This window comes from Alligator mississippiensis, chromosome 11 (assembly GCF_030867095.1).
Source record: "Alligator mississippiensis isolate rAllMis1 chromosome 11, rAllMis1, whole genome shotgun sequence".
Lineage (NCBI taxonomy): Eukaryota > Metazoa > Chordata > Crocodylia > Alligatoridae > Alligator > Alligator mississippiensis.
The window spans coordinates 4914504-4931143 of NC_081834.1; the positions used below are offsets into that span (position 1 = coordinate 4914504).

Sequence of the window (16640 nt, forward strand, 5' to 3'; positions counted from 1 at the left end):
GTGCACAGCTGACTCCCCATGGAGTCTTAGCATCATAGTCAAAGCTCCCTATTGAGAATTATAGTAACACCTTTGCTTCTCAAACACAGTGCAACAGTCTAGATGCAAAGATAAAGTCCCTGCACAACGCCGAGCTTTTGTGGGGGTGATCTCAAATCTGCTGAATCCTAATGGCACTGGGCCCTGCCACAAACCTCACCAGTTGCATTTCGCAAGCAAGGCAGACGCTGCTTTTTTCAGTAGGTCAAAGTTTAAAATGCTCCCAAGGAAGAACAAGCTTTGCATGGTGAATTTCAGCCTCACTTACAACCCTAAAGCATCTTCCATGTGTAGTATAAACCTGAATGAGAATAATATTCTGACCTCAAGACCTCGATTGTTTCAGCTCCATAAAGACTGGGCCTTTGTATCCAGCACCACTTACCTCATGTGGTGATAAAGCATCATCAGTTGCTAGGAATGGGATCCAACTTGAGTTTTGTCCTATGGGACTGATGGTCCACTTGAGCTTAGGCGGATTAGAGCCAGGTACAAGCAGTCTGGGTTTGGGGCATAAGCACAGGATGCATGATTTACACACTGGAGAAGAAAATGTTCTTTAATCTCAGTTTTTAATTTGAAGGAGGTAGTGAATGTGCCAATCTGCACCCCTTTTCCATCCTCGTCTGTTTTGGGGTAGCCTAAAAGGGTCAGGCGAAGGTTCAGCCAGATTGTCCCCCTTCTTCCCCAAGAACCTTCCTTTTTAAGTACTCTTAAGTGTAGGCAGGAGGTGGGCTTCTTGCTTGTTCAGTTTTGTTTTTGCGTGTGCATTCTTCTGCATTTCCGACTTGCTGTGGAGGCAGGATGTGCTGTTACCACAAGAAAGAGATTTGCCTCCCTTGAGTCTGGACAGCACCATCTCCAAAGGCCTGTTCTCATGAGATTTCCCTACCAGCTTTGGTTTGCTTTGCTTTTTAAAAAATGCATTATTGCTGCCTTGGTGCAGAGTTATGGTGCTGAGCAAGAGGCAGAAGTTAGAGTCAGATAGCTTCAGCTTAGATAAAATGAGCCCTTATAAGAGATGGCTTAGCAAACACCCAACGTGCAGCTCTCCCATCAGCTGGGGAAGGCTTGCCTTTCCACAGTCAAACCCGACTTAAAATAGCTCGCAAGCGTTAAAAGATTATCCTCCGTCTGTTTTTTAATGATTCGGTTCCAGGCTGAGCCAGCATTAAACTTAAGAGATGTCACTTAGATATATTTGTTACAGGGCACTTGCACAACAGGCTGTTACGACCACAAACGCAAACAGCACCTGACCAAAACCACTTGAGCTGTGGAGTCCTGCTCTAAGATCTCCCTCAGAAGCAGACAGAAGTAGAGAGGACGAAATACCCAACACGAACGTGCAGCTCATTTCACAAGACTGAGATTGTAGAAAAAGAGTGGAACTTGTGTGCATGCCGCACGTCGGCACCAGAAATCCAAGCCAGTGGTCTAAGTCCAATTGCGGAAACAAAACATGCCGACGTTTGCCTGAAGAGTGAAGGCCCCTCTGTGTACTGTGAAAGAGTGCTCTGTCCAGAAATGAAGTGTGCGATGCAGTGAGACAGAAGCTGTCAAGTGTCGATTCTTTTTAAGGTCTTGGCGTGAGAGCATTTATGAACCTTAAAACTGTTCAACGCAACAGGAGCCAAAAGGAAGCTGGCCCCTGGCAGGGGCTGGCAGAAAGGGCCTGTTGTAATGCTCTGTGCTAAACACGCAGTGATCATAGCAAATAGTTGCATATTTCCTGAAAATATCAGTGTCCCTTCCCATTATGCAAGTGTGATCACCCCACGTTTGAGGTGCAAGCTCTGGCTGTAGATTCCAGTTACTACCAGGTTTTATTGATTTAAAAAACACAAAAGAAAAGACATCTGGCTCCAAAGATATTATTGATCATATTTATTGAGATTAAATTTGCTAAACATCTGAAAGAATAAAGTGATAGAGACTCTTCATACACTAGAGACAGCTGCCAAGTCTTTAGTTGGGTTAAAAGAAAACAAGTCTGATGCACCGTTACACCTTGATTCTGTAGGACATTTGAAAAGAGCTACTTATTTTAAAGATACCAAAATTTAAAAGAAAAGAAAAGATGACATACACCACTAACCAATCCAAGTATGATGATATGTTTTAAAAAATGTAGAAATAGGACCAGGTCTACAGCCAGAACGATGCCCTGTGTATTAGCAGATAGAGGGCTCTTGTCTCATTTAACTGGAAAGAATTCTCCAAACAAAAGCAAGGTCCGAACCATTATAACTAACTTTCAGATGCAGGTTGGCAGCAGCAAAAGCATGCTCAACAGGTGCTGTTTAAGAGGATCCCTTGCCACCTTCTCTGGGAGACTAGATCAGCAGGATTGAAGTACCACCGAGTTGCGAAGAATCCTGATTAGATTTCAAGCAACCTGGCGCTAAATGCCACCAGTGAGATTTCCACTGAGAAAAATATCCATCTTCACTAAAAAAACCAAAACAAAAACCTGCAAGCACTGTAACTTAAACACCTCACGCATTTTGATCAGTTTACAAATGTCATCCAATGCAACAGCAATTAATTTAGGACAGGAATTTGAAACGAACAATTTGGCACATGCTATAACAGACATCCTTCTTTAAGAGGTGAAATACACGGTTGAACAGATACAAGCTTGATAAATATAAATAGCCTGGTTTTAACAGATGTACAGTACAAGATTCATTCTCTCCAGATTCAGACTCCAGCAGCATGTGTAGGTGTACTTGGCTGGTTGAGACCTATAGTTGAACAAAGCCATCCTGCAAAATCCACTTCTTCAGCCTCTGAGCTCTTAATGAAAGCATGAATCTGTAAGAGACGGAAGGAACCAAAAAAATTGAAGATAACATAATTCAGTTTAAAGCATTTTAAGCAATTGTTGCCTCGTATGATCGTTAACATGGAAAGAATGATTAAAAAAAAAATCTCATTAGCTTTTACTGTTCATGCTGGGGTCTTGTTATAGTTTTTCACTGCACTCAGCTTGAAACATTTAGTCAACCTCCTTCTCCAGGCCTGGTACTAGTGTAATGAAGCAATGCATGAGCTGCTAAATACTGCAGAGAAGCTCATTCTCCGGCACTACAAACAGCGTCCAATTAAGAGATAAAAGTCACTGTAGCATACCAGTAGGGTGCGATTCTTACTTAGAACAAGCAAGGTATAGGGTCTTATGCACTCATCTGTAGTATTAAGGTTTCTCTATTAAGTGGTGGAAATAAGCTGGTTCCCTCTCTGCAGCTTCTATTTACACTTAGGCTCTGGAGAGAAAAAAGTTTCAGTTCGGCTCTCCTTTGTGCAGCACCAGAAGGCTCCAATGCTACAAGCTGCCCCTCATGATGTGAATCTTATGGCTGTGAAGAGCCCCAACGTCAGCAGAGTCTGTTTAAGCAGGACCTTGCAGGACTGGGCCAAGATTCGCGATGTCCCTTAACAATAGCTTCTCGACAGTAAATGGGAGAAGCTGGGTTTCCTCAAGCAGCCGCCCAGCTACCAATCAAGGAACAAAGATTTACTCTCTCTCTCTTGGTCCTCTTTACTATCAGCAACTAAACTCAAGCAGCTATGGCAAACTACTACTTCAAGAGCATCAGCACAGTTTAGGGGGTGAATAATTTCTGTTCAGTGTAATTAACAGCTGGCAGGAAGATACCGGTCTGGAGTGACAGACCTTCATGGCCAAACTTCACCAGAAGCTCTTGTGCCAAGATCCCTGTGCACACATGCATAGGACCAAGTGACCACAGACCTGCTGACACAGGATTCCTGCAGAACAGACAAGTCCCAGCATGGCCACCTTTCTCAGATTTCCCTGCCCACCTTGGCAGAGGGTCCAGGCTAGGAATATGCAGGAGCTGGAGCACAATGCATTGCACTAATCTCTGCACAGCAGAACAGACTTTAGGACAGGGATGGCCAACCTGCACCACACCTGTCCTAAGTGGCACAGGTAGTCTCTATGTCCAACCCACAGCAGATTGGAGAGAGGGCAGGGAGCACCAGTGGAAGGAGAGCAGCAGCTTGGCCAGGGAACAGAAAGCAAAAGAGCATAAAGGGAAGGGGCACATAGGTAGGGCGTGGGGCTAATCTGCCCCCACTGCGCCATGAAACTGTTCAAATTGACTGGTACAAGCTGCTACATTGGTGCTCATCAGCCACAGGGTCACAGCAGGTGAGAGATGTCTTAGGGTGGGCAATCTTTGCCCCGAACAGGTCAGCTTGAAGGTCCAAACTTGTACAGAGCTACAGTACAGCATTTAGCTACGACTGTTTTCTCTTAATAAAAAGAGCTGAATTAAGAGCTTGCACTCACCATAAGTTGCTTCAAATCTGCTCTCTCTGCTGGGTTTTTTATTAAGCTAAGAAAATACAAGACGTTATAGTTAGCACTTACTTTGTTCTTTTAAAAACAAGATCAATAGCACGTTATGTTGAACAACTGTTCAGTCCCCTAGCTATGTTAATCGTTGTACAAGCACCACAGAGGCACGGTACTCATCAGTGCATTTAAGGGTCTGTAAACAATTATCCTTTTTATAGGGGTGCATACAAGTAACCTCACAATAAAATCATCCTGGGAGGCATCTGTGAAATGCTCCTGTAGAGGCAAGGATAAGTAGCAGGAACCCAGCCAGTAAGGCCACATTTCTGTTCAACTCAACTCAAGGTGAGGATGCAAAAGCCCACAGTTTTCTGACCCTGAAAATCCTTTTTAACACCACGTGTCTGGTGAGAAGGACAAATGTGATTCTCCTTCCAAGTATTAACAGCTGGAAAAGACTGCTGGCACCATGGGTTTTTTTTAACATCTTTGCCTTCCCTTGGGAGCAGAGATTTGTATTTGGAGCTAGTCACATCTCCGTCAGTCCAGGGAGTAAAGAACAGATTTCTGAGTCTGTTCACTTCAATTCATTTTCCAGGTGTAATGACCCATGTCAAAATGCATCCTTGTAGGAGAACACCCACCCAGTTTGGTACCACTTGGTTACTAGCATGTCCCAGGGCACTCAAGTTTTGGATTAGAGAGAATTCCCCGTGTAAACAAGGATAGCAGGGAGACATCAGTTCATTGAAACATGGATAATCCCTCACTACTGCAGGTACTTCTCCCTAGCACACAAGGCTTCAGTAGCACTCCTCACTGCACGCCCAAAGCTTGGTAATGAGGCTTTGCGAGCTCTGGCCACATCTCAGTGCTTCATTCTTTTGCAATTGATATTACATAAAAAGCACCAACAGCGTGAGAAACATCCACTCTCAGTACCATCAGAAAACTGTTCACATTATATGGAGAGAACAGCTCTCTTAGCCTGGAGTCCTTGACTAGAGAGCAAAAGCGTCTCGAAGACGGAGCTTAACAGCATGTACAATACTCACCATTTATTCACAAAATCTTGAAATTCAGGACCGAAGACACCATTGGGCAATTTTGGAGGTGGCTGAAAGTAAAAACAAGCGATTAAAGCAACCTACAAATGTGCTGCGGTAACTCGTGGGGGGGTTCTCCCACTTGTATTCCAAGTCTCCGGCCCAGGGCTACAATGGCAAGACCCCTATATTTCCATTCACGCCTGAAGCTCTGGACCTATGTCAGCATGCCTGGGTTCTCAGCTGCATTATTTGTTAGGCAGACAGCACAAGTAGGTTCATTTTGATTTCTGGATCCGCTTTTATATCAACATTTTCACAACAGTCTTTTGCCCCCCAAAAGAAAAGCCCGTTTCATTTCGTCCCGGCACCCTTAGCGCCCATCATCATAGGCTCTCCAAAATGTCTGCTTTGTTTTGGACGGTGCTGTAAGAACTTCAGGATGCACAAACAAATACCGGAATCATCCTGGGCACACACCACATGCAGACTTCAGTGCCTTGCCATCTTCCATGGTGTAAAAGATTACCAGGCTTGTGACAAGGGGCTTGAGAGAACCTGGTCCTGATGGAGAACAGCTTATAGCAGTATGGCAGGGGCTGAACCATATTTTATATCTGGTGTCTTCAGGACCTGCTTCCAAGGCCCATGAGAAGTAGGTACATTGCCATATGATTTCAGAGAAGAAAAAAAAAAAGCTCCTACCATTCGTAGACCCCACTATTGTCCAATCTGGGGAAGGCTTTAGCAGGAGCTAGATTATAGCTACTCAAGTGATGTGTGGCTGAGGAGGGAAATCTCACCAGTGTATGTGGACTATGTATACCACACTTTCAACTTAGATGTTGGGGGACAAGTGTCATCCTACCACCCCCGGGGATGCCTGCACATGTATGCAAAGGAAGAGGAGCTTCTCTCTACCTTGTGACCTAGATCCTTCAACTCACTACGTCCTGCAGGGCGAAGACTGCTGCTTCGACTTGCCTGCTAGGCCAGCAGAACTAGCAGGTTATGAAACAGAGCTCGTGCTGCACCTTCCTGCTCTGTGCCTGCACTATAATCCTTTTGCAGCATTTCCTTTTGCTGCCATCACTGTTACAGGCCCATTGGTGGGCCCAGAGAGTGCGCTTGGCTAGACATGATACTAGCATTTTAAGTACTGCGTCCACTAATCCTGCTTAGGATGAATCTGTATGATGATGCTTCAAGCCCTGGCAGCTCCATGGGACTGCCTAATCACAGCTGCCATCAGTGCAGCTAAACCACTAGGCAACAACCTCCTCCTCCAAGTCCCTTGCTAGAGGTCTCCTTTGCAGCAATGCCTGTGAGAAATTCACAGCATCCTCACCACTGGCAGACATACTAAGACCCATGTGCTGCCCAACATTTCCTTCCAGTTCTCACATTCACCCAGTTGTCCCAGACGGTGAGAGCCTGGAGACAGAGCCCATCTGCATTTTTACAACACCCAGTACACTGGGTCCTGAACATGAACTGCGCCTCATGGCACTATCCCAGTATAAACAGCATTGGGATCAGGCAGTCTCCAGTAGAGGAAAGCTGCTTTTTTAAAAGGCCACTCACACATTGCCGCAGGGAAACTTATGCAGCAATGTAGCACTGTGTTGTCCTCAGTTCAGATGCACTCTCTGCCTAGCAGTTCCCTTCATTGGGGTTTTTCCACAAGATAGTTGAACCAGACGCTGGCGAGTTCCCTGCACAGTTCCCAGCAATTTTTCAGAATAAGATGGCCGTTAACGAGGGCTTAAAGAAGCCTCATGGCATACATGCACTAGATTCTTCTGTTTGTCCTCAAATCGGGGGAAGCAGGTTTACATATTCAAAATCCTTAACTAAAATCCCAGCACTGCGATAAAGAGGGAAGAGCTATTCGATGTAAACCTATGCATTATTGCAACTTCCGATGCTCTTGACCTACAGATGCCAATTTAACTGATCCAGTAGCAAGGATCTTATGAACGCTGAGTCTTAGTATAAAGTTATACAGGCACATGCAAATTAGTGATCTCAAGGAAACCCCTCTCAAATGACTCTGGCGTGCATGTGTTTGCAGGACCAGGGGGTGCCAAGTAAGCCAGTAAACAAGCAGCATAGCAAGAATTAAAAACATACCGTGTTGCCATGGTAATGCATTTGCACCCACATAGACTGCGGCATGAGCAATGTTAGCAGCAGGGGTCACAGATTTGTAGACGCTCCAATTTTGAAATGTGCCTTGTCTATGTATTGCTCAAGAGCAATACAAATGCAAAAATCACCAGCCAAGAACTTGCAAAAGGCAAAAAGCATTTCAGTTATAAGGGTGATGAAAACATGTCTGTCATTTTGTATCAAGAATACCACCCTTCTCTCTGCCTCTGAGGAAGCAAGGTATCCATGCATTTGGGAATAACGAAGGGGGGGCAGGGAATTAAATATCAGTTAATAGGAAAAAAAAAAAAAATGGGCCATGCTGTTCTGTACATTTTTAATCCAAAGAATAGGATTCTGTAATGACACCCAAATGCTACTACTTTTTTAGTTACCCAATAAAAGGCTTTGCAAAGCTGCCTTCAGCAAGTGCTTTAATTTTGTCATCCATTTCAACAAAGGCGTACCAGTAATTCAAGAGAGGGGGGAGTTCAGTCTCTTAGAAACAGTGCAGTAGTTTAGACAGCAACTCAGATAAAATCCATGATTTGTGAAGAATTAAAACCTCACCTGTGTTTAGTAACAGGGTTCCAGAGATCCCTACATGCAATTAATTCCTTTCTTATTTAATTACATTTCTTTGGTTTTTGGTAGTTAATGGTTGTTCACCCCTTGATATTGCAATTTCTCTCACATTTTTCATGGTAGGTCAACTGTTGACCATAAACAGAAATAAATGCAATAAAGACAAAAAGCACTGGAGTTACATGAGCTTTAGTTATTACTGCGCAAATCTTGGTGGTAGGTATTAGCAGGCACTTCCCTTGTAAGACACAAAACCCTGCTTCAGATTTGATATAATCTGCAGTAAAGCACTGATGGTTCGTAAGAGTAAAACAAAGAAAGGGATAATTTAGCAGTCAGCTTGAATGTGTTAATTGCCACCACTTTGCCTTGCCAGATGCATGTTCTGCCAGGGAAATTCCATGGACTTATTCAAAGGATGCGTTTAGGATGCAATGGATTGAGCCACATTTATCATCCCAGATGTAAATCAATTCAAGCCAGTGCATTTATGACAGGGAAGAGTCTGGCCTATTGTATTATAGGGAGTTATAAGGCTTGGTTTACCGTTCACACTAAAAAGCACCTTAAATCTTGACCCAGAAATGGTGACTTCTTTAAAAACTTAAACTGATAGTTGTTTACCTCGTTGACAATGTAGTCCAAAAGTTCAAAGATTGCCATTGGTGGTCTGCTGTCTGGTCCATAGGCTGAAAAGGGATTTACAGAAAAATAAGATCAGCGAGATTAGATTGGCTTTGGAAAGCATGCTGCCCCCCAAGGGGGAAAGGTCTGAGTTTTGCCACCCACATTAAGAGACCCCTATTAACTCCTTCCAAGGATATCCACAGAGCTGGAAAGGAACAGGCATCTGGCTTCCCTTCCCCAAAGCGCCAGCTTATTTTTTTTGTTCCACACGTTTCCAAACTTTGTCTGCCGCTGCCCACCCAAGGTCTAGACAGGGGAGTGGGGCAGTGATGGAAAGGCAGCCGAGTCATGCCATCATTTAATAAGGATCTTCCAATCACAGATTTCCGTTCTCGTGCGGCAGGTGATTCAGGTCACTGGAATGTAGTTGTTTTTTCCCCCAGTGGTGTTTATGCAAAGCGGATACATTTACAGCAGAACGCATGCCCCTGATGCTTTTTCTGCCCTCTCAGCAAGGTTGGCTAGGATCCAAAACAGCCTCACAATACAAGCCGCAATTCTTGGAAAACATAAAACCAGTTTAGATAAAACATTGCAATGCTTCATCTAATCTTACAGTGATACCCCATGTCTTAGCTCTAGGGCTTGCGACATGTATTTGGTCAAAGTTTCCATTTCTTAAAAAGTTCAAAACCATGTGATGAAGGAATCTGTGCAAACATGGGATCTATTTACGGGAGCTAGGGCGTAGTAGGGCTGTATCAGCGACTTACAGCTCAATGGTCGGCCAGGTGTTCTTTGCCTTGGTGAGGTCTCAGAAACTGGAGAGTCTCCCTCCACTACGCAGCCAAACATTAGCTCCAGCTCCTTGGAATCAGGAGGGGGAATTGGGTACCGGCCAATCGCCATTTCTACCAGTGACAATCCCATGCTCCAGATGTCCGACTGCACTGAATAATGAGTACCTTGGAGTCTTTCTGGCTATAAAAAGTAAAAAAGAGACACAGCAAAACATTGTAACAGAAGAAAAATTAGGTTGCAATGATCTGGATAATGCAATTCCTGAACTTGATTGATTTAAAAAATATTTAAACACAAACAAACACAAAAGCTTTCTAGCTGGTTAGCCATTCTTTATTTCCATATTTAAGAGTATGTCTGGAACCTAGACTTCAGGAGTTCTACAACCCTCAGGATCTCTCGGATAAAAAAAAAATCAAGAAACCACGATTACAATTTCACTATAATAAAAATAAAAACAAAACCAGAACATCCCACCCATCCACCTTCCCACACATTGAGTTAGAGTCAGTAGCACAATCCAGATACTCCAGTTACATTTCTGAGAAGTCATCTCTAACAAAAAAGTGTTTTGTTAGTAATTACTAACCAAATGTTCTCTCTCTTGTTATAAAATGCTAGTTTTTGGCTAGCGCCTAAATATTGCAACTGAATTTGCTGCTGGCTTCCATATGTCAATTGAGTGATCAAGACTTCACTTATTTCTGCTTAAAATGTTATTTTTTGTTTGTTCCAAGAGAAGAGGAGAGACACCTGTGCAGCAATGCATTTTAGGAAACCTTACATTCAAGCTCCATTTCCAAATACTGTAGGCGCTGTTCAAAGGCCAACAGTTTCCATGTGTCCTGGGAAATACCAGTGCCAGATTGAGTCTGCTCTGGGCAGAAACAAGGCAGAGGATGAAGCTGCCTAGAAACCCTTTGCAGGGCTAACAGGCCCCATGGCAATGAAACTGAAGCCTGAATATGCCAATTTACTGCACCGCAAATTAATACATTGCTAGTTATGCAAAGTGACCGAGGACATGGTGATACATGAACCACAGAAACTATATTTTAACCAAATGGGTAAATTGTTAGAATTTAGTTAGATGTATTAAAACACCATTCCAAAAATAATTCTCTTTTAAAAATTAAAATAAATTTCAAATTACTTAAGTATGCTTCTTTTAATGAGTATTAAAACATTCCTCAGAAGTGACAGGGTCTTACTCAAATATACATTCTGCTTGTACAAGGTAAAAAACGTAGAAAAGTATTTTTAAATCTTCCAAGTAGAATAAGCATATTTGTTCTACCAGAGTTCAATAGCACTCAAGCGTTACAGGTTCAAGGGATGTAAACATAATGGTACTGTCTTATGTTCAAGACTAGAGCAGAAAGTGTTAATAATAATAATATCATGAGATAATAGTCCAGGACATGTTGTATACACCCTTCTGCCAACCTAATCTTTGAGGAAGTAGCAAGCAAACATGTTGGGGCTTCTTTAATGGATGGAACAGCACCTGTTAAAAATAGTTTTACTTTTAGAAATGGAACTGGATATTAGGAGAAAAAATATCAGTTACAATAGGGGAACCCACATCTGGCCATCCCAAAAAGTTAGAGGCATTTTCAAGATATCCAGGGATGTCCTAATCTGAACTCCTGCTCAGTGCATAAGACTCAAATATGCAGTTGGCAAAAAAACAATCCAACTCTCTCGTTTAGTTTCTATACTAGCCTTTTTAGATTGTGTAGTTAAATCGCCCTTTGAAAGGCTGGAGGAAAAAACAAGCAAACACCACTCCTCCGCCTTGCAACTTTAATGCATTAGTTCACACAGTTCCCATGTACACATTGTGCCGGGCCTTCTCAAAAATAAAGTTACTGCACATTTCCTTTGGCTCTGCATTGAACCTAGAGCTGTCCAGAGGGTGGAAAGACTTGACTGAACATTCAAAATAAGTTTAGTCTCTAATTCCCATAGGATGCAAGAGTGGCTAGAATCATGAAACTATGTTGTCACTGCAACTCGTGTAATTGGCACTTTATTTACCAACCATTTATCATTTAATTAGGCCACACACATCTTCTTAGATGTCCCTCTTGCATTCCAGGCATTATTGTCCTTTTGACAACTTACTAGATTTCTAGGAATCACACACACACACGCACACAGATAAACTGTAGTTTACTAGATTAGAGGAAAAACCAACAGTGAGCAAATAATACCGGACAATGCAACATTTGCCATCAAAATGACTTACGTGGCATTAGTCCTGACAGAACTGAAAAAAAGAAAATGTCTCCACTTAAGCTCCATGAACGTATAGAATGAGCTATCATTATGTAATCTTGTCTGCAAGATTACATAGTCCAGAGAAACCTTCACCCCGGGTTGAAAACATGCTAAAGGAGACGGACACTATGCAAACCAGTAACTGCTTGCAAAAGGATTAGGTTTAAATACCATCATACGGAATAAGGGGCATCCCAATCCTGATTTGGTCTTTGGGGGGCGGGGGGAGGAGGAGAAAAAAAAAGGAGGAAAAGGTCCCTGGGAACTGGGCTAAATGTTAAAACCCATGTAAGTGACATGTCAGTGGGAAAGAAGCTATTCACTATTTTTCCTCTCTTGAGTTCCTCCTGCTAAGAAGGGAAAAAATGCCAGCAACACAGTTAGGAGCAAAAGTGGTGGAGCTGTGACAAAACGTAACAGCCTCCACAAGGCTCAGCATTGAAACAGTGCTCAGCTGACACCTGTCTCAGATGACAAGCTAAGGTAGCGTCCGGTGGGCGGAAGAGCAAGATCCATTCTGAGCAGAAGTAAGAGCATACTATCCTTCCCCTGCTTTTTAAAGCCCCTGCTCAAATTTCAGCACTACAGAAGAAACGCCCAAAAGCCCTGGTTTCATGAGTTAATTGTTTCCATGGAACTGACAAAATACATTAGAGTAAGAGGCATACAATTACTCCCCTCTCGCATAGTACAGGGCTTCCTTAAGTAACACTTTAGTCCTCCAAATGAGTTTCCAGAAGAGAATACTCACTAGTCCCGCACCAGCCACTATAGCACTGTGTTCATTAGCTTCTCCTTTCCCATCTCGAACCCCCAAACTTCCCACTGTTGCTACAGCTATTAACTACCCCAAGAGAAACAGTGACTGGAGCGGTAGCCTAGACAGCATCTCATCTATATTAGCAACTGTAGCAATGGCCAGGATGAGGTGGAAGACAAGCGGACTTCTGTAAGGAGGACAAACTTCAAAACACCTTCTTTTGGAGACACGTGCGCACAAGACCCAAATGCATTAGCCACTGGATTTCACAATGCAGATACATCAGCATCTTTTTGGCAATGTTGTATTGCAACATAAAATACAGCTTTGCACTTTGATATGATGCTTTAATATTTTGGTGGTGTAAGAAGTGCCTTAGTAATACCCATGAATAATGCTGCTGCTAACAGTAGTTGTTCCCTGTTTACTCAGTGGAAACTTGTACCACAACACACAGTAAACCCAAAGCTAAAAGATCCGTACTTACAGACATGTAGGAGCGCGTGCCAACAAACGAGTTTGCCATAGAATCTATCAGTTGTCCACTGACACCAAAATCACAAAGCTTGATTTCACCTCTAGAGTTTACCAAAATGTTAGATGGTTTAACATCTGGAAAAAAATGAATGGATATATAAAATGGGAATAATTGACAATGAAAGTAACATGAATGGTGAGAGTTACCATGCATCTCCCTTCGTTCTCTTTTAACTTGAACAACTTATCTGGTTTGATTTCTTTCCTTGGGAGGATTCGGGTAGACACGATCCCTGGTCCAGGACTATTCCATGTGTTCTTTTCATATATACATGAACGAGAAGAAACTTTTGAATGCTCTCTTGTAAATGCAGTCACACAATGTTTAGGTTAGTTCTAAATTTAAACATCACCCAATTTTCAGGGTTTTGAATATTCACTTGTTGGCATCTATAAACTTCTTGCAAGGATGTTATCATTCTAGTTTCAGATACACTGACATGTACTTTTAAACCACTCCAATTATACCACACTTTTTTGCCTAGAAATATTCAAGTCAGGATCTACACATCTTAGCTTCCTAAGCCCAATAAATTAAATGCTGCTATGGGCCATATCAACCCAAATCAAGTCACTGTAAGGAAGTGAAAATCTTTATTTATTATCTCTTAGTTACATACCAGCCGTGTAAATGGATTATTTAAAATAAAAACAATTTTACTATTAAAACACTGCACTTAAAATAGTTAAGAGGCCCTGTCCACAGACCTCAGGAAGTAGTTTTGGGGTGGTTTTTTTTTTTTTAAGGTTGTACATGCAGCACTATTTCCCTAAATAGAAACTCATGAGGGTCATTGGTAACTAAGCAACTAATAACTGACTAGCTGAGAATGCTAAAGTACTGGGAACACTTCTTTTAATATTTTGTTGTGGGTGTAAGAAGTTTCTCAGTATAATTGACTACTTGTCTAGCATCGTTACCCATGCATTCCCAGGTTTATCAAGCAGGCAGCCATAATTGCAAAATAATGTCACAAATTAATTTAGAAAATGGCTATATATTGGTTTAGAGTCATCCCCTCCACCTCTCAGAAATCCTACACGTGGAATTCCTACTGCAATCTTGGCCACACTGACTGTCCCTTGTTACTTAGTCTCATGACTCAGATCAATGCATTCCTTAAAAAATGGCAGGGAAAAAAATATGGGATCTTTTTTTTTTAATAGATTTCATTATAAAAAAATGCAAGATACTCTGTGCCTTGAGCAAATGGGAAGGACTTAGATGACAGACCATTGGAAATATCTGTAAAGGACCAAGCTAGTGAGAACCAAGAGTAGTTTTCAGGAAACAGGCTACCAACTCAAGCTGGGCAAATGCAATGTGTATGGAGTGCCTACAGTGATTTTTTTTGGTCTTTTAATAGAGCATCACTTTTCATTTTCATAAGCCCCCGGAGAAACCTCCAACCCCACGTGCATTTTCTTCCACATCTAATTTTAAAGTCTCCATAACTCCAAAACATATTCCAGGCAGCTAGCAATATGCTGACTGCGAAGTCCAGCAGCAGTTCACATCACAAGGAGGGTTGCCTCAAAGCCGATTCCAACAGAGCACCCCTGAAACACGGTGCTATCCACAAAAGGTTACACCCAATTCAAGAAGATGCATAGACCAGTAATGAGAAGATGTGGGATCTCTTGTTAAGGTAACTGTTTTTCATTTCTAAAAGGAAACAGGCCAACAGCTGGCATGATCTACACCAGCAGTACTCAACCTCCCAGCCCTGTGGGCCAGATCCCACCAGTGTGCTCACTTCGTGGGCTGTCTCGGCACGGGGTCTGTCTGTGGGTGCAACCTGGCACTCCAACCCAGTCCTGCGCACCACAGCCAGCTGTGGAGCAGCCTCACACAGGTCTACGTCATGCAGCCTGTGGGGAAGCAGTGGTAGCATTAATTGCTCCCAGAAAGCAATTAATGCTGCCACTATTTCCATGCCCCCGCCCCCGTGGGTTAGAGGACATGGTCCTATGTGCTGTAAGCAGCCCACAGGTCAGAGGTTGAGCACCACTGATCTGCACCATTCATTGTTTCTCTTGCCCTTATCGCACCACCTTTCAGAATAATTGTAGTCCTTTTAGGTAAACTCCCAGCATGTAATCTGCCTTAGGCCCAATCAATTTAATTCTCTCTCTCAAGTTTTTCCATTTCTACCAAATCCTTTTTTTTAAGAGGAGAACCAGATTCAAAACACATTAGTCTAGGTGAGCTAACAATCCATGAAGGCTTAACATTTTCCATTCCCTTCTTAATACACCCTAATGACTTCTTCAGAGAACTGCCTGGAACAATGTTTAACATTTTTCTTGAGAGCTCACACCTACTTCAGGATTCATTTCTGCACCTCACTAGTTTAAGCTGAGCCTCATGTGCTTCACTTACCTCGTTCCATTTGGTTTCCCTGTGGTTCTTCACTACCTTTGACCAACCTAAATGAAACAGCAGAAACACTGCCGGCCCCACTTCATTCCCTTCCTCCACATCAGAATTAATATTATGCATCTGTATAACAATAGTACCTATTAGACAGAGTCCTGCTGTGATAAAGTCTCAGGAAAGCATTATACATATCAGATGTCTTAGTGTTAGATTTCAGAGGCACTTGATTATTAAGAAACTACTCTTTTTCTTTTTTTAATTAATTTTTTTGCTGGGGGGGGGACGGGGACTGCAGTTTCTCTTCCTGTGCTGTCATCATACTCCTACTTTACTGCCTAACAATTACACTGCAGAGTTTTACGCTGACCATCAGCAGCTGCAGTCAATTATGTTAATGCAAACAGGCAGTGCTGTATGGCTTTCACTTTCAAAGTATCCATCAATACCTGTTATGTAATTATGCCCCAACTCTCCAAAGTAACACTGATGATACACTATTAATTCCAGAAACAGCCTGGTTAAATTGAAAAGAATATAGATACCGAATTTAGGCCCATACTATAGATTCTGGTTTTCATTATACCTGAAAATAAATCGCTAAATCACTCCAATACTTTGTTTTTAAATGAGAGGTTAATAGAAGCAGGATATTATTTGTTTGTTTGTTGGCCTGTTTCCTGACCCTGCAGAGAACATTTAGAGAAGAGCAAAAACAAAAGGAAAGGATCGTGCGAAATTCATGACAGCTCAATATAAAATTGACTACATACTTTGGGGGGGGGGGGGGGGGGGGGGGGCAGTCCAATTAGAATTGGCAAGAACATTTGATATGCAAAGCTTGCTCTGTATGAAGAAATGTTATCGGCTGAGCCACTACTGCTTCTTTCACTTGGTGCGGATACAGGAGGGATGGAAAACCGCAACTTTACCAGGATAAGCTGCACTAAGAGCACTTTATTAGTACAACCTAGAACAGCAACATTCCCATCCTGCTAAAGTGCTTGCAGCATAGAGCTGGCCTTAGTTCTCCCAAGCCATTTAATTTAGATTCTCATTAAGCAGCACCCTAGCTCCAAGGCCATAGGCACTAGGAAGTCTCTG

General features: G+C 42.6%; 1 protein-coding gene across 1 annotated transcript in view; it reads right to left on the reverse strand.

Moving 5' to 3' along the window:
- Positions 1-1911: 1911 nt before the first annotated feature.
- Positions 1912-16640, reverse strand: part of MAP2K1 (mitogen-activated protein kinase kinase 1) — a 54108-nt gene continuing 39379 nt past the window's right edge. The window contains exons 6-11 of the mRNA XM_006264232.3: positions 13110-13234; positions 9552-9759; positions 8776-8840; positions 5425-5486; positions 4361-4406; positions 1912-2856 (exon numbers count right to left, since the gene is read on the reverse strand). Coding sequence (XP_006264294.2) covers positions 2743-2856; positions 4361-4406; positions 5425-5486; positions 8776-8840; positions 9552-9759; positions 13110-13234 — 620 coding nt within the window. The 3' untranslated portion in view covers positions 1912-2742. The remainder of the gene's footprint in view (positions 2857-4360; positions 4407-5424; positions 5487-8775; positions 8841-9551; positions 9760-13109; positions 13235-16640) is intronic.